We start from the raw sequence: 21,989 nt of genomic DNA on the forward strand, positions 1-21,989 counted from the left end.
ATTAACTTGTTTTTTCTGCTCTTTTAAATTTTCTCGTCCCTCTTTCCTTTTTTCTGTAGTCTGGCACCATGAAATGGCCGATTAACACTCTATTGAAACCCTAGACGTCGACGATGACGGAACCGATATCAGTTAAAGAAGACGACAAGCAAGCCCCGGAACTTCAACGACGCGGCGAACCAATTTCGGACTCAGCAGCAGCAGAGGCGGGGGATCAGATATGCAACAATCGCAAGGAGAAAAGGAAGTTGACGAAGAAGGAGAAGAGGAAGCAGAAAAGGAAGGAACTAGCGGTGAAGGTGCGCCAGGAAGAGGAGGCTAAGCTGAATGATCCCGAGGAGCTTCGCAGGGTTCAGCTGGAGGAGGAGAAAGAGAAGGAGAGATTAGAGAGAGAAAGGAGAGAGTTTGAGGAGAGAGAAAGGCACTTTCTCGAAGCACTGTCTCGAAAGAAAGCTCAAGAGGAGGAAGAAGAAGAACAAAGGAGAGTGGAAGATGAGGAAGAAAAGGCGAAACAAAGCCAGGTACACATCATTCGCGCCAAACGTACTTTCACATCCTCTTTATTAGTTCAGAAAAATATATGCAGATGCAATCAAACATTTTACATAGCAGTGAACTTTGAGTTATGTGGATTGTGTATTTAATTTATTGGTTAGGATTGCTTACTACAGGGTTAAATTGAAAGTTAATGAATGTTTGTACAATGGACATTCCATGACGTAAGCAAAGTTGAGGAACTAATGAAATAAGTCAGAAGTTTGCTAGCATTCTTTGGTTATAAAAGCTAATCTGAAGTGATTACTCTCTCAATCCTTGTATGGTAGTCAATTCTAAGCATAGAGAATCTTGCATTTTTGGGGATTCGGTTAAGGTCTGTAGCAGTTGGAGACATTATGGTGGATGCTTTCTAGAGATGCAGAAGCATGTTCTGGTTTAACAAAGATTGCAATGCGGAGAGAATGCACATAGGAGTTGGTCATTGGAGACAAATTGTCAAACAAACTATTCTAATTTAGTTCTAACTTTTGAATACGTACATAAACTGAGTGGAAAATATAGCATATCACGTGCTTCTTTGACTGCATAAATTAGTTTGTGTTTTCCAGATTATTGATCTCAGCCAGCAGCTTACAATTGCACGCAAAGTTAGTTCTATTGCCACATCTAGTATATCAGGTGTTGGTTAAATATGTGTGTGCATGAATTTCCTTTATTTGACATGCATAGAGATTCAGGTATGGATCCTTTTGATCCAAATCATGCTACCCTGTTTAACATGGTCAACTAATTAGTTCTTGGTTAGTTGAGACAGTTCTGATGTCTTGTTTCGCAAATCATTATTCTTTCTTATCAAGTAAGGAATAGCTTCATTAAATATGGGAAAACTCTCACTTACAAGAGATATACCAAATAGAGGCCTAAAAAAAGACACGGTTCTTTTCAAAAACACCCAATCTTGTATTGTTTCTTAAAATTTTCACTCTGGGGGTTTGAATAATTTAGCAGCATATGCAAATGTCTCCGACTCTTTCTCTATCTCCCCCTCCTTCTCCTTTACCTACCTAGACCTGTTGTGTCCGTCTTGCTTCTTAAGTGCTGCTATTTTCATGGTCCACTGATATTCTTCATATACATACATCCTAGCAGGTTGCTCTTGAGAATGAGCCAGATGGAGATGACGAGTGGGAATATGTAGAAGATGGGCCTCCTGAAATTATATGGCAAGGAAATGAGATAATTGTGAAGAGGAATAAAGTGAAAGTGAAAAAGAAGGATCCAGATCCTGTGATTGTGAAAGAGGTACTAATCTGTAATTCTCTTTCAACAATGCTAACACCTAGCAATTGCCAAAATGAATGGGATGTAAAGACTATCCTTTGCTCATGCAGGATCCCAATAGGCCAACATCCAATCCACTGGCTCCACAATCTGAAGTCTATGCTGACTACAAGAATTCTTCATCTCTTTCAGCACAACAGTTGTTGGAGAATGTCGCTGTTCAAACTCCGAATTTTGGAACTGAGCAAGTAAATATCCATAAATCCTAATTATATTGTCTTCTGTGCGTAGATCTGCCTAACTAGTGATGACAGTTTATTGCTATTTCCTTATGTCCTAAACTTCTAATATTCAAAATAAGTAGTCTCTCATATCCTCTCATATTTTCTAGCATGACCCTCTGCTTTCTTGGTTATCACATGGCAGGATAAAGCTCATTGTCCTTTCCACCTAAAAACTGGGGCTTGTCGATTTGGTTCACGCTGCAGTAGGGTTCACTTTTATCCCGATAAATCCTGCACTTTGCTCATGAAGAACATGTACTGTGGACCTGGATTTGCTTTGGAGCAGGATGAGGGGCTTGAGGTCTGTTAATGAAGTCTTCATGTGGCTCTAGTATCCTGGTTTTGAATTTTGCTAATCTTTGGTAGTTTTCAGATTTCTTTGGAACTTCTGTTATGAAATTATTGTTAAGTTCTTCCTTAGGTTGTTTATGCTTCTCTTTTTACAAAAGCGAAAAAGCAATGGCCTGAATAGATAAATCTATCAATTTTTGGGTATGTCTACTTTTTTGCTTCTTTACCCGAATTAGTACTGATCAGTGTTGGTTGTCTATTGTCAATGAGTAATGAAACATTATGTCAAGATGTGGCTAGAACATTAATCCTCTTTTTCTCTTTGTGGTTATTTTCTTCTTGATCCTATTCCCTTTTCTTTAAGTGTGATAATATCATTTTATCCTAGTGATGGGTAATGGATTATGTTTTTATCCAAGTGATGGGTAGTGGATTATGTTTAAGTTGTAATATATTCTTATAGTCAAAAAGTAATTTATTTTTCTTCACAGTAGAAGCTTTCTGTTTGTTCTTTAACTCCCTTAAAACAGAATATCTGCCCTGAAAATTCTGGAGGCACGTGTTTCTTGCGCTGATCCAGCTGGAGACTCTTAGCAAACTCTGTATCCTGTTTTGCAAAGTGAGCTAAAGAATTCTGAATATAACAGTTGTATGTTTGTGATTTCTATTTTTTGCATTTCTTCATGTTATTTACCGATCTATTTTTAGTAATAAAGTAACAGAAGACAAACACGATTTTTTTTTTGAATTGGATTTTTGCTGCCTATCTTGCATAATAGGTATTACTATTGTGTGTAATTGGTTATTTAGAGATTAGTGATGAAGCCGTGGGTTGGCCCCCTTTTTTTTTTTTTGGAGAAATATCAAATGCCCTTTTAGAGATGTATCTGGGATTGACAAAAGTTCTTTGGTACCTGGTGCAGCCTATGTAGCTCTTTGGTACCCATTGATGATTGAAAAGATCCCTTTTTCCACAGTCAAGCCAATTAAGGAGCTATCTAATGTCTTAACAATCATCCAAAAATCTAGTCATCAAGCTTCTGATTCTCTTGCTCATTTTACATATGCAGTGACTATTTTGCGGGAAATTCTTAGTTCACAATTACTTAACGTTTAGGTTCTTTTTCAATAGCTTCAAGTAGATGGCAGTGGTTTTAGTGTCAGATTTTTTGTATCTTAAGTTAAACATCCGAAACTGTATTACCATTATCTAGGAGAGTATATTCCTCTTTGGATAACTGGCATAAAGGGACTTGTTAGAGCTTTGTTCTTTGCCTGATTACAAGTTTGCTTCTATTCAATAAGCTTCACTATAGTTATATTTTCTGCTTTATTTTTAGCAACTTTGAGGGTTATTGATTTATCTCTGGAAAATAGTAGTTTGTCCAGTACTAAATGCTCAAATGCGGATTTTCGTTTATTGGATTTAATTCATTATACCTGCATAATCTTTATGCGTACATGAATGTTTTCTGAACTTTTTTTGGGTAGCTCTATGTAGTTTCAATTTGCAAAATCTTAAGAGTTTTTTCAATTTATGTTAGTGTTTGTTGGTTATCTGTTGGTTACTTAGTTGCTAAAGTGCTTGCTAGTCGTATTTGCACCTCTATTTGTATTTCATATACTCTGCATATTTTTATGCAATCAATTGTTGTCTTCTGCTCTTCTTTCTACAGTACACAGATGAGGAAGTTGAATGTAGTTTTGAGGAATTTTATGAGGATGTTCACACGGAATTTTTGAAGTTTGGAGAAATTATTAATTTCAAGGTAGTGAATTCTCTTTCTTTTTGTTGTTGATTTGTTGCTAATTATGTCCTCAATTTAGGATGTAAGTTCCAAAATCAGTCACAGCAGGAATGTTTCTTGGAAGTGAGCAGTGTCCTTTTCTATTCTTTTAAATCATGTTGCTCCCCTGTATGTTGCAAATAGTAAGAACTCATGCAAATTATAGAACACAGTTTAGCTACTCCGTGCTGAAAGAAAAATGATGTCAAAGGCTGAGTTTTAAGGTGCCTTACAATATTCTAACCTTTTCTTTGAGGTATGTTTGGTTCCCAAAGAAGCAAAAGGGAAGTGTTAGAAAGTTAATTGCTCTGCGCTTTAGGTGTGTTTGTAAGCAGGAACAATGTGGGAATTGTAATGACTTTTCCACAGGACAAACTTTCCTCTAAATAAATCCTGCAAAATTTGCCTGTTTTTATTTTTTTAAAAACAAAAATGGTTCATTCTTACTTTTCTTTTCCTTTGATAAAATCAAGGCATGGAAATTGCCCCCCCCCCCCCCAAAAAAAAAAAAAGAAAGAAGCACACACACAAAAAAAAACTATCTTGACATCCAAAAGGAGCCTTAAGAATCTAAAATCTGTAGAGCTGTGTCACAACAATGAAAGGTCTTATTTGCAACACAATGCTGTTAGTAAGGCTTGCGTCTTATTCTCCTTTAATTGCATAACCAACTAATATGTTTTCCATATTTAGGTGTGTAGAAACAGTTCATCTCATTTGCGAGGGAACGTTTATGTACACTACAACGATATAGATTCTGCAGTGCTTGCTTATCGTTCTATAAATGGACGTTACTTCGCTAGCAAACAGGTATCTTGAATTCCATTTAAATTAATGGTTTGCAGTTCAAATGAGATGCGCATTTTGCTGTCTGTTATTCTAGTAATTTTCTTTCAAGAGAATTGAGCACGTGGAAGCATATGAAAATTCCCCTTTTGGTTATAGCATATTGTTTCTTTTTACCTTGGAAGAGTCAACGTTGATAATACTAACATCCTAACGCATGAAAATACACACTTCTAGGTCACTATAGCCTATATATGCACTTTGCTTCCTTGCATTTGAACCACTTGGCTAGAATGTAGTGATAATTGTTTTTTCTTCTTGGCATGTTTGATTCTTGATAGATCACGTGCGAGTTTGTTAGCGTAACCAAATGGAAGGTTGCCATATGTGGGGAATTCATGAAATCAAAGCTTAAGGTACAACTTGAATCTCACTACTCTAGCTTGAGTTCTGTGTTAATGACTTAGTTACTCTCTGTTTTTTGTCAGCAGTACTTGTAGGGAGTAGATTAGTTAACGAACATCTTTACTGTTTACCTGATTCTAAAATTAAGATCTTCTGTACCTCCTATCTTTTAACATGAATTTCACACTTATGTGTTGATAGTCATGCTCCCGCGGAACGGCATGCAACTTCATCCATTGTTTCCGCAATCCTGGTGGAGATTATGAATGGGCGGACTTGGACAAACCACCACCAAGATACTGGCTTACGAGGATGGCTGCTTTGTTTGGGTATGCTGGTGAATCTGTCTATAATAGACGGCTTGAACGGAAAAACTCAGAATGGATGTTGAATTCCTACAAGATGCTGGCAGCTGATTCTGACAGGTCTGTTAGTTTTTGGTATCTTTCATGTGAACTTGATAACGTATTGAATCATATCTTGATATTTGTAAAAATATGATTAAACGATACTCCCAGTATTACAGTGAAAAAAAAAAATCAAACCAGATTGCAACCAACCGTGGACATGCAAATGAGCCCAAACCAATCGACATGATTAAAAAAAAAAAAGGATTCAACTAACAGTCTGTTAAGTGGTGAAGGGCTTTAAAAAGACAAATAATAAAAGGCTTAGTTCAGACATGATTTTTACTATTCATATTGAAAGTTATTTCTGTACCCTTTCTCTTGTCATCTGCGCATTCTCAGATAGGCAGGCTCTCTCCTCTTTTTTTGGTAACCATGAAACTATCCTTTTTCTTCTGTAATATAAGCATTGAGTGCAGAAAGCATGGTTTAACATTGATTTCAACACCCTTTTGAAAATATTTATGCACAATATATGTCTTTCTTGCACCAGAGAATATTGTTGACAAGAGAAGGTGTAGGTTTTTTATTAGCTTAAATTTTTATATTTATAATATGTTCAAGTAAAACTTCTGCTAAATTTTCTGGAAAAGACAGGCATCGCTCTATAATGTACGATTCAAGGGAGAGAAGGTCTCGCTCAAGGGAGAACAGAAGTTCAAGGATCCATTATGAGGATTATGATATTCATAAGAGGACACATCAAGAGAGAAGCGGCCGTTCTGATAAAAAAAGGCGCAAAATTCTTGTTAAGAAACAATTTGAAGAGGGGACAGGAGAACATGAAGAGGAAACAAATCAACATGGTAAAAATAGATACCACATTAGTGACTCTGATTGGGATTTATCTGACAGAGAGAAAGAGGGAGATAGGCGCCGCCATAGCACAAGGAGAAGATCAAGAAACCACCACAATGAAAAAAGGGGGCGTCAACATCGTATCGGTGACATCAAAAAACGAGTTAGCGGTTCCGACTCTGGTGATGATTTGCCAGAAAAGAAGAGATATGGAGATGCAGGATCTGGTAACAGGGAGAGGGGCTCAAGACATTGGAAGGAAGATCATAGTACAGATTCCAGCGGTGAGTGGGTGGATGAGATACGAGACAGAAATTTGCATCACAAGAAAAGAAGAAGTAGGTCTAGGCGTCATAACAGTGTTTCATCATCACCTGATCACTGGGATAAGAGAAGCGGAAGCCATGATAGTAATACCACTGGAGATTGGACTGCTGCTATCACAGATAAAAGAAAGCCAAGTTCTGACAAGAGTGTCGATTCAGATACGGATTACCATTATCACCACAAAGAAGACATTGGGGAAAGAGGCCGCTGGGAACCTGATGAAGGTGCTACTGGAACAGACTCTAAAAGTAGTAAGAAGTCTGTAATTGATGATTCTGAAGATCACAATGTGGAATCTGAGTTGAATGATGATGGGGGCTATAGTGGTAGTACAACAAAGGGGAGTGGCAGCTTATTCAATCAAACAAGGAGGGGGAACAGGGATAGGATGGACTCTTCAAAGAAGTCGAAAAGATCTAACGAGAATGATAGGGAGCACAATGAAAAAGACAGGAGTTATGCTGGCCACGAGCAGCTTAAGTTAAGCTCGTAAGGCAGCCATTGCTTTACTATTTTCACGAGGTTCATACCATAGACAACCAGTTATAATGCTGGGAAGAACTTGAGGGTGACATATGAATGACGTTACGTGCATCAACCTTTGCTAAATTTGACCTTGATTGTGAATAGTCGAGTATTACTTTGTCTGAATGAAGATCAGGTTGATCTCTGATGCATTCCCAACTTCAGTTGGGGAAATTGCCATTTATTCCAATGGATGCAGAATTACTTAACATTGTTCACCTCCCTTAGGGTGTTAATCTAAAGTTCTGATTATTCAAGAGCAAGAGATAACTAGTTAAAAAGTAACTAAAATCTGTCTGCAAGTATAAATGATCAGTGTATTGGTTCAATTCAATTACAATGTTCAGTGCGAGCCTTCTGCTCCAGCCCTGGTGCACAAGATATTCGACGTCTATGCTTGTGGGTTATAGCAGATCGCTTGATAAATTAGTAGAGGTATGTTCAAATTTTGTCAGACACTACTGTCATTAAAAAGAAACAAAAAACATTTTGAAACCCACAAATTTTAGTCTTCAATAGAATATACCATCACAACGGAAATATTAATTTGACGAATTTTATGTGACCAATATTTGAACCTCGTACCGTTGATATATCTGTAAATTTTTCTTTGTAAAGGACCGAGCTAACTCTGTTACAATACGCTTGTGTTTTGAATGCACTTCTTTTTTTTTATATTGATATCTATGGGTGAAAGAAAAGTTAACTATTACTCTCCTTAATTTTAGGATTGCTCTGCGTATGATTTTTTTTCTTTCCATCTTTTCTGATAACAATAACAACAATAATAATGTGAAATAAACTAATTTAAAAGAAAATAAATGGTCAAAATTAGGTTGTTATATTCATGTCTTTCACTAATTCAAATTAACTAAATTGCTCAAACTTTAACTTTGACACGATGAACTAAGTTTTCAATTATTATTATTATTGCTGGTCAATTAAAAATTTAAGCTTCGATCTAAATATCATCAGTTGTGAAAAATTATTAATAAAGTCCAAATTATGACATATGTATATCATATGCAAACCGTAACAAATGATTATGTGTTTCGATTTTAATTGCTTTCGTTTATAATAATTATTAGATCAATTAAACTACAATCAAAGACTCAAAATGAATTTTCCTGTCCACAAAAATGAGAAAGAAAAAGAAATTAAGAAAACAAGATGATAGAATGATAAGCTATATTTTGATTTAAAGATAATTATAATAATTTTTTTTATTGTGCTCCATATTTATAATTTCCTAAATGTTTTACACAATTTATTTATTAATTAAAATTTTAATGAAAGTTTCATGTGAAACCACACCTAAACACCCTGAGGTTTACTAGTAGGCAAACCTGCGGTATTTTCAAATCTCTTTTTCCCCTCCCCGCCTCACTAAAACGAACAGACAGAGGAAAATCGCCGCCCCCAGCGCCGCTAAGTACAATCGCCGGCCGGCGGTATCTGTTGTAAAATCATATTCCCTACATGTTGTGAAATAGTTTAGGTTTTTCATTGAAGTTGATAAATGTAACTGAATGTGGTTTAATTTATTTTTTTTTGATTGAATTGTTTTAGGTTTTCGGAGTTACAGTGAAAGATGGGTTCTTTTAAGAGGAAGTCGGAAGAATTCTCGAATGAGAGTCATATACCTCCAAGTAAACAGCTGAAACAGAATGATTTACTTGGTGTGGGTGAGCCAGTAGCATGTGTGCATGATGTATCATATCCAGAAGGGTATGTTCCCTCTGCTTCAACTTCTACTTTGCCTCAACAAGATTCAAAACCTGCCAAGGAGTTCCCTTTTCCCCTCGACCCTTTTCAATCTGAAGCAATCAACTGCCTCAATAATGGTGAATCCGTCATGGTAAGTTTGCCTTATCCTCAATAGATGAATCAATCTATCAAAGCATCTTCTTGATGTTCTTAATATTAAACTCTTTCTTGGGGTCCCTGTATCATTCCAGTAATAAATATTTTGTCATTTATGGAAAAGTGTGGTTGTTTCAGTTTCTAGAAAGTTCACACTTATCTCAAGTAGACCTTAGTTAGAAAAATTGTACACTTAACAGTGGTGGGACTGAATTGGAAGTTTTGCCTGTAGGTATCAGCACACACATCAGCGGGAAAGACAGTTGTGGCGTTGTATGCAATTGCCATGTCGCTGAAGAATAACCAGCGAGTTGTATATACTTCACCAATTAAGGCTCTTAGTAATCAGAAGTACAGAGAATTCAAAGAGGAGTTTTCAGATGTGGGTTTGATGACCGGAGATGTCACTATTGATCCAAATGCTTCTTGCCTGGTATTCCAGTTTCTGCTTGATGCTTTTGCTCGTAGTTTTTTCTTATATGTCCTGGGTTTCAGTAGGCTAAAGTGTGATATGATTTCAGGTAATGACTACAGAAATCTGGCGCAGTATGCAGTACAAAGGATCAGAGGTTACAAGGGAGGTTGCTTGGGTTATTTTTGATGAGGTACACTACATGCGTGATAGAGAAAGAGGTGTGGTTTGGGAGGAAAGCATTGTTATGGCCCCGAAAAATTCCCGCTTTGTGTTCCTCTCAGCCACAGTGCCCAATGCTAAAGAGTTTGCGGATTGGGTTGCAAAGGTACTTGTTTAAACTCATTGAAGTTGATCAGTATGCTTGATGCTAGAAACCATCTGATATGCTCATGGTTATGACTCTTACTTTATTAAAATGACCTTCATTGAAAGTTCACTGGAGTTCTTGAGATATATTTGGAACAATGTTATTTATTGATTGCCTTTGGTCTTTAAGAACTTGTTATCATAATGCGGCTGCTTAATTCTTGAAAGTAGTAAAAGGGCAGCCCGGTGCACTAAAGCTCCCGCTATGCGCAGGGTCCGGGGAAGAGCCCGACCACAAGGGTCTATTGTACGCAGCCTTACCTTGCATTTCTGCCAGAGGCTGTTTCCAAGGCTTGAACCCGTGATCTCCTGGTCATATGGCAGCAACTTTACCAGTTACTCCAAGGCTCCCCTTCTAATTCTTGAAAGTAGTATAAAAGAAAAAACTTGCTGCCCTTATAAACTACTTCACGAAGTAGATAGGTTTTGCATGTCTTTAGATGCTGGGGATGACGACACATGGTAGGGTTATGTATTGAAGGATCAAGGGGATTTGATTCTGTTCATCAGAAGTGCAAATAATATGATATTTATGGTGTTTCTGACTCAGTGTTGAACTCCTAAATTGTTATGTTTCTAGCTTGTGTCCTCTAAACCTTGTTTGTACTTTGTATTGAAATGCAATTTAGTTTGGATTGATGCATAGATGATTGATTGATATATGCTTTGTAGTGAACTAGCATATTCTTTTACAACGTAAAACATAGGTGTAATAATCTATCATCTTGCAATCTTGGGCTGTTATTTGATTTACAAGATGTTACCGTCAAGGTTTTAAAAAAATCTTGTAATCTTTGCCTACAACAACAACTTTGCCTCAATCCTAACAAGTTGGGTCGGCCATATGAATCCTCACTGACCAAACGGTACTCCATTAAAATGGTGTAATCTTCTCCTTTATTTATATATAAAAAAAAAAGGACAGCCCGGTGCACTTAAGCTCCCGCTATGCGCAGGGTCCGGGGAAGGGCCCGACCACAAGGGTCTGTTGTACGCAGCCTTACCTTGCATTTCTGCCAGAGGCTGTTTTCAAGGCTTGAACCCGTGACCTCCTGGTCACATTGCAGCAACTTTACCAGTTACTCCAAGGCTCCCCTTTATTTATATGTTCTCAAAAAATGCTTGCCTGTTGTATAATGTGTATTATGGATGTTTACGGAAGGCCAAGTATCTGATGGGCATTTTAGGTTCATTTCCCCTTAGTGAAGAACATAAATATGTAGCGTGGGGTATGGGCTAGTCTAGGATGATGCTCTGAGAGAGAATCCAAGCAAAGAGTTTTGGACTAAAGATTGACATTGGGGTGCTCTGAGAGAGAATCCAAGCAAAGAGTTTTGGGCTAAAGATTGACATAGGGGTACGGAGCGATTATTTAGACCCAGCTGGAACGCTGGTTCCCCTAATCCTTTGCGTCTCTTTCCCTACCTTTTCAGGAATCCCATGTCTCCTGAATTTCTCTCCTCTTTTGTATGCATGCAAATAAATAGCTGTATCTACCAATTACTCTGGTTAGTCCAAACTAAGGCATCAAGTTATCCATAATGGCAAGCAATGAGGAGAGCTTTTATTACCAGAATATTTCAGCACTTAGAAAGAGCAATCTTGAGTTATCCTTGTTTTGCTGAGATTCTAATTTATGAAAGTTTAAACTGTTTGAATTTTATGGTGGGACAATAATTTGGTTTGTCATAGTGCAGGTCCATCAGCAACCATGTCACATTGTTTATACGGACTATAGACCCACACCACTTCAGCATTATATATTTCCTTCTGGTGGTGATGGGTTATACTTGGTGGTTGATGATAAAGGGAAGTTTCGTGAGGATAGTTTTCAGAAAGCTTTGAATGCTCTTGTTCCAGCCAATGAAGGGGATAAAAAAAGAGAAAATGGCAAGTGGCAGAAGGGTCTGGTTGTTGGCAAATCTGGTGAGGATAGTGACATATTCAAGATGGTTAAAATGATTATCCAGCGGCAATATGATCCTGTAATATGTTTCAGCTTCAGCAAAAGAGAATGTGAATTTCTAGCAATGCAGGTATGTTTTCTGTGTATTTTGCTGAAGCGGATAATTCTTAGATGGTTATATTGCTGTACTATGAGGTTGGCAAACCAGCGTACGAATTTCCTGACTTCTCTATTATACCCCCTTTTTTCACCTGGTTCTGAGAGGAACAGACCATGACATTCCGTACTGTAGAAGTATATTTTTTTTCCATCCACTTTTAAATCAACTCTCTGTGTTAGAGTATATGGAATTTTTATTTGTTGGCACATGAGAACATTTAGGTCTGTCTAAAAACAGTGGTTCTTGGGTTAATAGGCTAACTATTCTGCCTTTTGAATATGGAATAGATGGCTAAAATGGATCTAAGCAATGATGATGAGAAGGTGAATATTGAAACTATATTCTGGAGTGCCATGGACATGTTGTCGGATGATGATAAAAAGCTGCCTCAGGTGAGCGTCTTATATTTATTTTTGATTAGTCATATAGCTGAGATTTATTTGTGGTTACAGTTTCTACTTTCTACCGTTGTTCTCTTTCACCATATCTCCCTGGTATCAGGGATTGCAGTTGGTTCAGTTATGGGAAAAGATTATTGTTTCATATTTTAGATCTATGGAAAGAACACTTTCTAATAACTGATTTCTATATTTGAAATTGCAGGTTTCAAATATGCTTCCCCTATTAAAACGTGGAATTGGTGTGCATCATTCTGGTTTGCTTCCTATATTGAAAGAAGTGATTGAAATCCTGTTCCAAGAAGGATTCATCAAGGTTGGAGAAAAGATTTCTTTAATTGCTTCAAAGAATTAATCCTATGAGGAGAAGGATTTTATGTGACAACTTGACTTCATTCATTCCAAGAAGAAGTTGATTAACTTCATGTTTGCTTTTAAAGATCTACTTGTCTTGTGTCCTGAAATTTGCTGCAGTTGTAGAGTAGATGAGAATGCTCAAAATATGTGAACTTATTAATCCTCTAATAGAGTACTACTAGCTTAACTATGTGACAGAATGATGCTTTGGTTGTTGAGGTGACCTTCAGTTTTGGTGAAAAAGTTCTTGTTCATACCACCAAAGGTTGTGGTGGAGTGGTAAGTAACTCTTATCATCTTTTTAATCAGAGGTTTCGAGTTCGAGCCTCGAGTATGGAGTTGCCTTTGGTAGGGAGACCTTTACCCCCGAAGTGGGACTTTCCAGCGCGAATCCGGATTATCGGACCCCAAAAAGAGGGTACCGGATACCCGTTGGGACCAATACTCCTGTTTAAGTGTCCAATGCTAGCTTAGGCTCTTTATCTGAAATATGGTTTCTGCCATCATTCTATAAAGGTGCCAGAGGAACGGTTATAAAAGAATAGGTGCCAGAGGAATGTATATATTATTTCTTTTGTTTTTTTTCTTCAGATTTGTTTGCCTCATCTTTAAAGACTTCTTCTGAAGTCATAGATACACAAATTCTTACACATGCAAAGTTTGCACCTATGTATGCATAATAATTAAGGTATATACTTAATTCCTCTGTAAGAGACTCTTCTAAGCTCAATTCTAATCATGTTGCTTTATATGATTTTCTTGTAGTGTTTGTTTGCCACAGAGACCTTCAGTATAGGGTTGAACATGCCTGCAAAAACTGTTGTCTTCACAAATGTTCGTAAATTTGATGGAGACAAATTTAGGTGGTTATCCAGTGGTGAGTATATTCAGATGAGTGGTCGTGCTGGTCGTCGGGGGATTGATGATCGTGGGATCTGCATCCTTATGGTTGATGAGAAGCTTGAACCTTCTACAGCTAAATTCATGCTAAAAGGAAGTGCTGATGCATTAAACAGGTGCCAATTTTGAATTCTCATTTAAGTCGAGACTCTTTTGAAAAAATTATCTTTCTTTTTCTTTGGAGGATCAGAAATATGTTCTCTTTTTTCCCCATGTTAAGAAGTTTCAACGTACAGGGAAAAAAAGATAGAGACGGTAAATAGTGCATTGATGACAACTGTTCTTCTATTTGGCACTTCTGAAAAATGAATAATTGGTTAAATAAATGAGTATGGCCGTGTAGAGGGCGAGCTCATTATCCCCCAAATTTTAAAGTGTGTGCCATTAGCCCCTGAGATTTCTTGGTGACAAAAAAAACAAACAAAAAATGAATAAAGCCGTTTTATCATTGTCTGACCTCAAACCCAACCAAAAAAAGTTGTTTTATCGTCGTATAGAACTTTCAGCTTTGTATTTGACTTCTATTTTGTGTATGTCAGTGCCTTCCATTTAAGCTATAACATGCTTTTAAATCAAATACGGTCTGAAGACGGTCATCCTGAAAATCTGCTCCGTAACTCATTTTATCAATTTCAAGCAGATCGTGCACTTCCTGATCTTGAGGTTTGTCAATTGACTCAATTTATTTTTTAAATATCAAAGTCAATTGACTCAACTCCGGTCTCTCTCTCTCGATGAAGTTCTTCTGGGATTTGCTTTTCATTCCTTTTTCTTGCCAGAAACAAGCAAAAATTCTTGAAGAGGAGAGAAACTCAATTGTGATTGAAGAAGAAGACAGCCTTGAGAGATATTATAATCTGCTAGAACAATATAAGAGCTTGAAAAGGGATGTACGTGGCATTGTTTTTTCTCCAAAATATTGCTTACCTTTCCTGCAGCCTGGTAGGCTTGTATGCATTGAGTGTACAAAGGTTGATGTTGATGTTCCAACCTTCTCCATCAATGAAGAGGTCACATGGGGAGTAATAATTAATTTTGAAAGGGTGAAAGGGCTTTCTGAAGGTGAGGATTTGATTACGCATCAGTTGAGTTCTCTTGTTAGTTAGATTCCTTGACCTTTAGTTCAATGTTCATATTCAGATGATGCAAACAAAAAACCGGAGGACGCGAACTATACAGTAGATGTACTCACGAGATGTATAGTGCGGAAGGATGAGGTTGGTAGAAAGACAATTAAAATCGTCCGATTGAAGGATGCTGGGGAACCAGCTGTTGTCTCTCTTCCTTTATCCCAGGTAAGCTCCTTAGGCTTATTTGGCAGCTAGAAAATCTGATAATGAGTGTTAGATTTTGTAATTTAAGATGATCAATTGCAACAATAGTCTTGAAACTGTACCAAGCCTTCATGTTTGTTCTACTCGGATAACTTCGAACTTACACAACCAAGGGTGTGGCCAAATAGTCAGCGAAGTGGGATGAAAACTATGAAAAACTGGGGTTAAATCCCAGTAGAAGGGAGGAAGGCCAAGAATTAAGAGCTACCATTACCGGACCCTAACAACAAGAATAAAGGTGGGGATTTGGTGGAGCACCTTCAGTGCTTGCACCTTTGGTTGGATTGTGAACAGAAAGGATCCTTGGTGGAAAGGTTACTTTCAATTGCATGCCTTTTGGCTTCTTTCTGCATGTGAAGCGTTGATTTTCATAGATTTTGAAGATTTTTTCTCATCTATTCATATGTTGCATGTATCTTCTATCTGGTAGGTCATGAAAGAAAATATAGAAACAGTCGATGACATACATTTACGGTCTTTTACACTGACAATCATGCAACTTAAATGTATGCTTGTTGTTCTGCTTGTGTGGCTGAGCTAATGTATTTCCTGCTAAACAATTTATTGACAGATTGATAGTTTGAGCAGTGTCCGTCTTGTGATACCAAAGGATCTTTTGCCTTCAGAAGTTCGAGAAAATACACTAAAGAAGGTTTCTGAAGTTCTCAATAGATTTTCAAAAGAGGGCATGCCTCTCTTACACCCAGAAGATGACATGAAGGTCAGACGCAGTCTATGTCTCTCTTTCCCACTTGCTGGTATATTAGCTTGGTGTTCATTCCATGCATGTTCTGCAGGTTCAAATTAGCTCATACAGGAAGGCTTCAAGTAGGATAGAGGCATTGGAGAATCTGTTTGAGGAGTATGAGCTCGCGAAGTCTCCGCTTATAAAAGAGAAGCTTAAGGTTTTGCATAAGAAGAAAGAACTTACTGGCAAAATCAAATCAATCAAGAGAGCAGTGCGTACTTCAACTGCCTTAGCTTTCAAAGATGAACTTAAATCAAGGAAAAGAGCTCTTAGAAGACTCGGGTAAATTTACTTATCTATCTTACCGACCTCGTATTGTTTTTGCCGACTGACTCTGCTTCTTCTTTGAAGCTGTGCTGTGTTGGCTATTGCATCTGTCAAAATTAGAGGAGTATACATGCGGTTAATATTGTTATTGCTCTTATATCTTACTGATACCTTTCCATCGGTGAACTGCTTTAGCTTCTTTTTTTCTTTCTTTTTGTTCTTTCTTTTCTACTTCAGAATTATATTGCAAATTCGTTTTGCCCTTTCTAAGGTGTAGTAACATAGAAAATGTTTCCAGTGTTGTAATAAGCCCGTCACCTCCCCGAATAATTACTGTAATTCTGATCCTTCCTTTGATATGTCATTCTTTGGTGGGTGTATTTGGCTGTGACTGTCGAAAATGAGCCACAAAGAAGTAGCCTTCTTTGAAGAGAAAACCATGTGGAGAAATGATGTTATCCTATTTCTATGTGGTAAGGCAAATGTTGTTTGACTTGGGATAATAATCAATGCAAGAGACCTCAAGAGAGTTATTGAGCCATCTTTGTTTCTGCAACGCACTTTGGTCCCTCTGGTATTGTACTTGCTTTTTCATCATGTTCTCACGGTTTCTTGCTCTGGAATTCTTCTGTTCTTTATGACTTTGATGTTTTGGTGGATTGCATGAAAGTGTTTATAAGGTTGGGAGTTATGCAGATATATCAGGGATGACGTTGTGGAGCAGAAAGGGAAGGTAGCCAGCGAAATCAGCAGCGCAGATGAGTTGACCTTGACTGAACTGATGTTGAATGGGACCTTCAGAAATATCAAAGTGGAGGAGATGGTCTCTGTTCTCTCTTGTTTTGTGTGGCAAGAAAAGCTTCAGGATGCTCAAAAGCCCAGGGAAGAGCTTGGATTGCTCTTTGCACAATTACAGGATACAGCTCGGCAGGTGGCAAAAGTTCAGCTCGAGAGCAAGGTATGCGTCATCTGAATGATTATGCTGATCAAGCTTTGATAATTATGGTATAGAACTATAGCTGAATGAACATGTTTTACTGTGTCATTATCTTGTAGTTTTTTGGATTCAATTGAGAACGTGTTTACATCACAACTGCTTTGAATTCGTAACATCAGTTCAATTGAATTGAGAAACTGCTTTGAATTCGTAACATCAGTTCAAAAGAGTAACTATTGTAGTTATGTCAAGTATAGATTTCTTGTATACGATTTTGTCTTACTCTGTTGTGCTTTCAATAGGTCCAAATAGATGTTGAGAACTTTGTGAGTTCTTTCCGACCTGATATCATGGAGGCCATCTATGCTTGGGCTAAAGGATCTAAGTTTTATGAGATTATGGAAATGACTCCGGTGTTTGAAGGCAGTTTAATCAGGGCTATTAGGAGATTGGAGGAAGTTCTTCAGCAGCTAATACAAGCTGCAAAATCCATTGGGGATATTGTGCTTGAGGCAAAATTTGAAGAGGCTGTTGCTAAGATCAAAAGGGATATTGTCTTTGCTGCATCTCTGTATTTGTAGATACAAAAATTGAAACATTTCTCCAATGCTCCATTTACAAAGGTTAGGTTAGATGAGTGTGGTGCCACTACATTATGCACTTAAATTGTTGTATGGTTTGCTCGTTATTTATATTTTATCTAAATCGAAACCAAATTAACTACGTCATTTTAGAACCGATCTTTTTTTCTTTCAATTTTGTTGTTTTTAATTTATTTCCTTCAAGCTATTGGGAGCTAAAGACAGTATTTTTCTGAAATCTGGTTATGAGACTTGACAATTATATAAACAAGAAAACAACCTTACCAACCATATATTTATACAACTGTTTTTATTACTATAAATATATAACTGAAAGAGTTGACAAGGGGCAAATGCAAAGACAAACCAAATCTTAGCTTTGCTGAGTCCATTATACAAGCTTACTTCAATTCTCGGATATGGAAGCAAGGAAAGAAGCAACGAAACAAATGAGCTCCAAAATTGATCACACATCCAAAAGCTCCAGCAGCTCTCTCTGTTCTTGCTTCTGATATTATAGGTACGCCATACACTTGATTCGGAACCATATACTGTTGAGGCAAATTTTTATCGGATGTTGTTGATTTTGGTTGATTGATTTCACCAACATTATCGTTGTGCTGTGCATTATTACTACCATGAGGTTGATTCGAACCTGAACCTTGCTCTGTTGTGAAAATTGAGTCATCATGTGGTTGCTGCTGCTCGTACTCGAACCAAGGTGGCAAGGGCGGTGCTGATGGCTGAATTGGGTAATTATAAGGGCAGTGATAATAATAAGGGAGGAATGGTGGTGGCGGTGATCGTGGTTGTTCAAGGAGAGGAGCTCTCTTTTTCTTCTTCTTTTTTGACCAGAACTTTAGCTTCTTCATGGCTTTTGTCAATTTCATAGGCTTAGAGGGTGATTTTTGTGGTGGCTTGTAGAGAAATGATACTATCCGTTTATATTAAAAAGAGAATGATACATAGAGTTATTTTTTCAAATTTTATGACCGTTATCCTTTTTGCCAAGCTATAGCTCCTCCAACTTTTTGAAAATACTAGTAAATGTTTAGTGCTAATCTTGGATTATTATTTTTTGTCTAGGAAAAAGGGCAAATATAACCCCCAATTTTGTGATTTAAAACGAATATACTTTTTAATTCCAAGACTTTAAAAAATTGTCTCACTAATTTTTTTACCCCTCCAAACCCGACCCAACTTTTAAAACCCAATTCCTCATTTATGCAGTTATCACCTTGTGGTCTTGATGATGGATGATCGTGTTTAGTGATTGAATTTTTTTTCATTTGGGTCGGGTGTGTGTGGAGGGGTAAGAAAAAAATGGATGAGATAATTTTGTAAATATTTTGGAATTAAAAAAAATCAACTTTAGGATTTAATTTTTTTAATTCTATTAATATAGGTTTATTAACGAAAAGGGTAAATATGTATTACTTGTTAGATGACGAAGATATATATATATCATTTGCTAGACGGCAAGTATATGTATGCATCATTTTTTCTAACAAAGAATATACCCTTTCTAAATCACAAAATTAAGAGATATATTTGACCATTTTCCATTAGTATGGAATACTTATACCAAGATTAGAGACTTGCCAACAGTTTATTTGACAAAAGGGCCTGTTAAGTCTATAATAAACAATTTTTGCTTTACAAAAATGGAGAAAGCATGTTGATAGATAATACAAGGGAGATATCAATATAACACCAAAGTGAACAAAAATGTATAATAATTCAATATTCAACAATTAATACAAAAAGGTAAAAATATAATGATGATTATCAACAAAACCCATCACTAAAACCAAAAGTGTTTTAAGTCACAAAACTTGAAATAAAACCATAGAAGCAACACCCAACAATATTTTCATGCTTATAGTGATACCCATTGGGTTGCCAGCAGAATTTGATGCTCCTGAAACCAAGAATACAATTCCAAATCAATTATAAGAATTATAATAATAGAGTCACGAAATTATTTATACAATTGAACCCACAGAATCTGTTCTAATTCGAGTGACGTACCTTTTAGACATCCCATGTAATTAACAGGCTGTCCACATTTAGCAGGCAACATTTGTGCATCATTAACATTAATCCCAGCTTGCTCTGCTGCTTTACTCCCTTTAATACTTACCATTTGACATAAACATTCAGGCATTTCTTTTATTACTTCCTTTAGTGGATTGCAACAACTTTCTGGTGGATTCCCTTTTGCTCCATTTAAAAAATTCATACATGGGAGTAACCTATTCATACATGATGAATCCCTATTTTGACCCAATGTTTGTTGCACCATGACTCCAAAAAACAATACTATGATCATCATCGTTGTAAAATATTTCATCTCCATTAATTTTTCAATACGTAATTTTTGATTTTGTGGTTTTTTCTTTGATTTTCTTGGCTGATAATGTTATGTTTATTTATATACTTGTTTGGGTGTTATATGTTTTATTTTTGACTTGAATATATGCATGGTTGGAGTTGTTGATCTAACAGTGTATCAAGAATTTGACTTTTTAAAATATAGTTAAGATAAGTTGAGCTACTTTAAGTTGTACGTATTTTTTTAGTTCATTTTTTCTATTCTCACGTTACCACCAAAAATTGGTAAATTAGTCTAGAAGTGAGTAAACTACTATGGCTTACTGACATTTACATACAACTCTAAAAAGTGAGTAATGGAGCAGTTCTATATATATTCTAACGGTATCAAGTAGTAACTGAGTAGTATTTTCACTAAACCACTGCTTCTTTCTCTTTGATAGCATTAGAGTATATATATATATATATATATATACTTAGGTGGTATCAAGCAGTAAACGTGCATTATTAGTTAAAAATAAGGGCATATGAAAGTAAGGGATAGCGATTTTTCTTTTGTGGGTACAAGTGTTGTTTTCCCACTAAAAAATGGGTATTTGGGCCTTGACAAGAATAGTGGGTGCTGGCCCATAGGCTACAGATGATAGATACACTGGATCCCTTGAGCCTCAGAAAGGAGCCCATAACGAAAAAACAATCACAAACTTTAATGGAAAAATTACTAGGAAAAACACTTTTTAATAAATAATTACTGATTTTAGCGATATTTTTTATTTATTATCATTTATAGCAATATATAATAATATTATGATATATCTACTAAGTATTAAAAGTGAATTATGCATGCAATATAAATGTATTATAAGTGTTTTAAAATATATTATACTTATTTGGTAAGAAATTGACACAATATATTATAAGTGTATTAAAGTATGTGATAAATATATTATCCGTGAATAAAACTTATATTATATGAGTTTTATAAATTATTCTCGCTAATATGTATTAAAATTGTATTATAAGTGTTCAGTGAAAAAAAAATATTATTGATATAAATGGTGAATACTTTCTTAATGTAGTACATTTATGTAAAATTTCCCAACTTTAATTTCAAGTGAAAGGTACACACACTTAAAAGCAAATTAATTACCTTGATTTGGCCCCCTCTCTTATTAATTACTCTCTCTATCTCAATTTATTTGACATTTTTTATTTTTTGAGATAACTATATTAAGTTTGATCAATATTTTTAAATAATTTATTTAATCATATTAACATGAAATAAATTACAACTTATAATACTTTTCGTATAATTTTTAAATATATAAATTTTAATTTTATAACATTGAATTTATATAATCTAATTTAACTTCAAAAGTTAATTAAATGTAAAAAATATCATGTAAATTGAGAATTTCCTTGAACGCCCTTAGCAAGTCACTTTCATCATTTTGGGACCAAAATTTTCAGCGAATTTAATGCCGTAATTTTTTGTCCTTTTGTCTCTTAATTTTCTTACTTTTATTTGATTAGTTTCTCTTTCTGTTGTTTTTTTCCCTTTTATTTGTATGTGTTGCACGTGGGCTGGGTTGTGTGTTGTGTTCTCTTTTAGTTTTTGTCTTCTTCTTTTTTTTGTCCTTTTTTTAATTATTATTTTGTCCTTTTATTTTGGAAGGATTAAAATAAAATATTAGCTAAAATTTTTTAGATTAATAAATATATAGAAAACATAATAATTGGACTAAAATAATAAATAATTAAGAAAAACTAAAGTTACAGTCTATTTATTGAAATCTAAATTAATAGTTTTTTTGATAATATTTTCTCTTTTGCAAATGAAAACAAAATTTATGTTTGAAATATGACTCTATTTTTTATGGGGGGTTTTACAAAAATTAATGCACCATTCTTTTCATTTGTTGGCTTTTATTTTGGTGGACATCTATTTATGTCAATTTCTCAATAAATAATTATAGATCAAGGTTTTGAAAACAAAATTTATCTTTGAAATATGGATCTATTTTTTATGGATTT

General features: G+C 35.8%; 4 protein-coding genes across 6 annotated transcripts; 2 read left to right on the forward strand and 2 right to left on the reverse strand.

Annotated features, from left to right (window-relative positions):
* Nucleotides 1-7,598, forward strand: LOC129885942 (zinc finger CCCH domain-containing protein 5). Its single transcript, XM_055960432.1, has 9 exons — nucleotides 1-521; nucleotides 1,648-1,800; nucleotides 1,890-2,027; nucleotides 2,206-2,364; nucleotides 4,031-4,123; nucleotides 4,835-4,951; nucleotides 5,269-5,343; nucleotides 5,534-5,757; nucleotides 6,337-7,598. Exons 1-9 carry the CDS (start codon nucleotides 114-116, stop codon nucleotides 7,355-7,357), a joined length of 2,388 nt encoding a protein of 795 aa, XP_055816407.1. The 5' UTR covers nucleotides 1-113; the 3' UTR covers nucleotides 7,358-7,598.
* Nucleotides 7,599-8,735: 1,137 nt separating this feature from the next.
* LOC129885943 (DExH-box ATP-dependent RNA helicase DExH9) lies at nucleotides 8,736-17,768 on the forward strand. 3 transcript variants are annotated; one of them, XM_055960434.1, is made up of 15 exons: nucleotides 8,736-8,870; nucleotides 8,959-9,247; nucleotides 9,485-9,685; nucleotides 9,774-9,992; nucleotides 11,731-12,069; nucleotides 12,387-12,491; nucleotides 12,703-12,813; nucleotides 13,620-13,870; nucleotides 14,294-14,417; nucleotides 14,534-14,816; nucleotides 14,895-15,049; nucleotides 15,660-15,809; nucleotides 15,886-16,118; nucleotides 16,800-17,061; nucleotides 17,343-17,768. In XM_055960434.1, exons 2-15 carry the CDS (start codon nucleotides 8,981-8,983, stop codon nucleotides 17,619-17,621), a joined length of 2,979 nt encoding a protein of 992 aa, XP_055816409.1. In that variant the 5' UTR covers nucleotides 8,736-8,870; nucleotides 8,959-8,980; the 3' UTR covers nucleotides 17,622-17,768. The 3 variants fall into 3 exon arrangements, with proteins under 3 accessions (XP_055816409.1, XP_055816408.1, XP_055816410.1); XM_055960433.1 differs by having other exon boundaries at nucleotides 8,736-8,849; XM_055960435.1 differs by having other exon boundaries at nucleotides 8,736-8,840.
* Nucleotides 17,769-17,914: 146 nt separating this feature from the next.
* Nucleotides 17,915-18,734, reverse strand: LOC129885945 (uncharacterized). Its single transcript, XM_055960436.1, has one exon. It carries the CDS (start codon nucleotides 18,509-18,511, stop codon nucleotides 18,023-18,025), a length of 489 nt encoding a protein of 162 aa, XP_055816411.1. The 5' UTR covers nucleotides 18,512-18,734; the 3' UTR covers nucleotides 17,915-18,022.
* Nucleotides 18,735-19,269: 535 nt separating this feature from the next.
* LOC129884616 (non-specific lipid transfer protein GPI-anchored 30) lies at nucleotides 19,270-20,029 on the reverse strand. Its single transcript, XM_055958898.1, has 2 exons — nucleotides 19,653-20,029; nucleotides 19,270-19,542 (listed from the first exon to the last, which is right to left on the reverse strand). Exons 1-2 carry the CDS (start codon nucleotides 19,978-19,980, stop codon nucleotides 19,448-19,450), a joined length of 423 nt encoding a protein of 140 aa, XP_055814873.1. The 5' UTR covers nucleotides 19,981-20,029; the 3' UTR covers nucleotides 19,270-19,447.
* Between the last annotated feature and the right edge of the window lie 1,960 nt (nucleotides 20,030-21,989).

The sequence above is a fragment of the Solanum dulcamara genome, chromosome 4, assembly GCF_947179165.1.
Source record: "Solanum dulcamara chromosome 4, daSolDulc1.2, whole genome shotgun sequence".
NCBI lineage: Eukaryota > Viridiplantae > Streptophyta > Magnoliopsida > Solanales > Solanaceae > Solanum > Solanum dulcamara.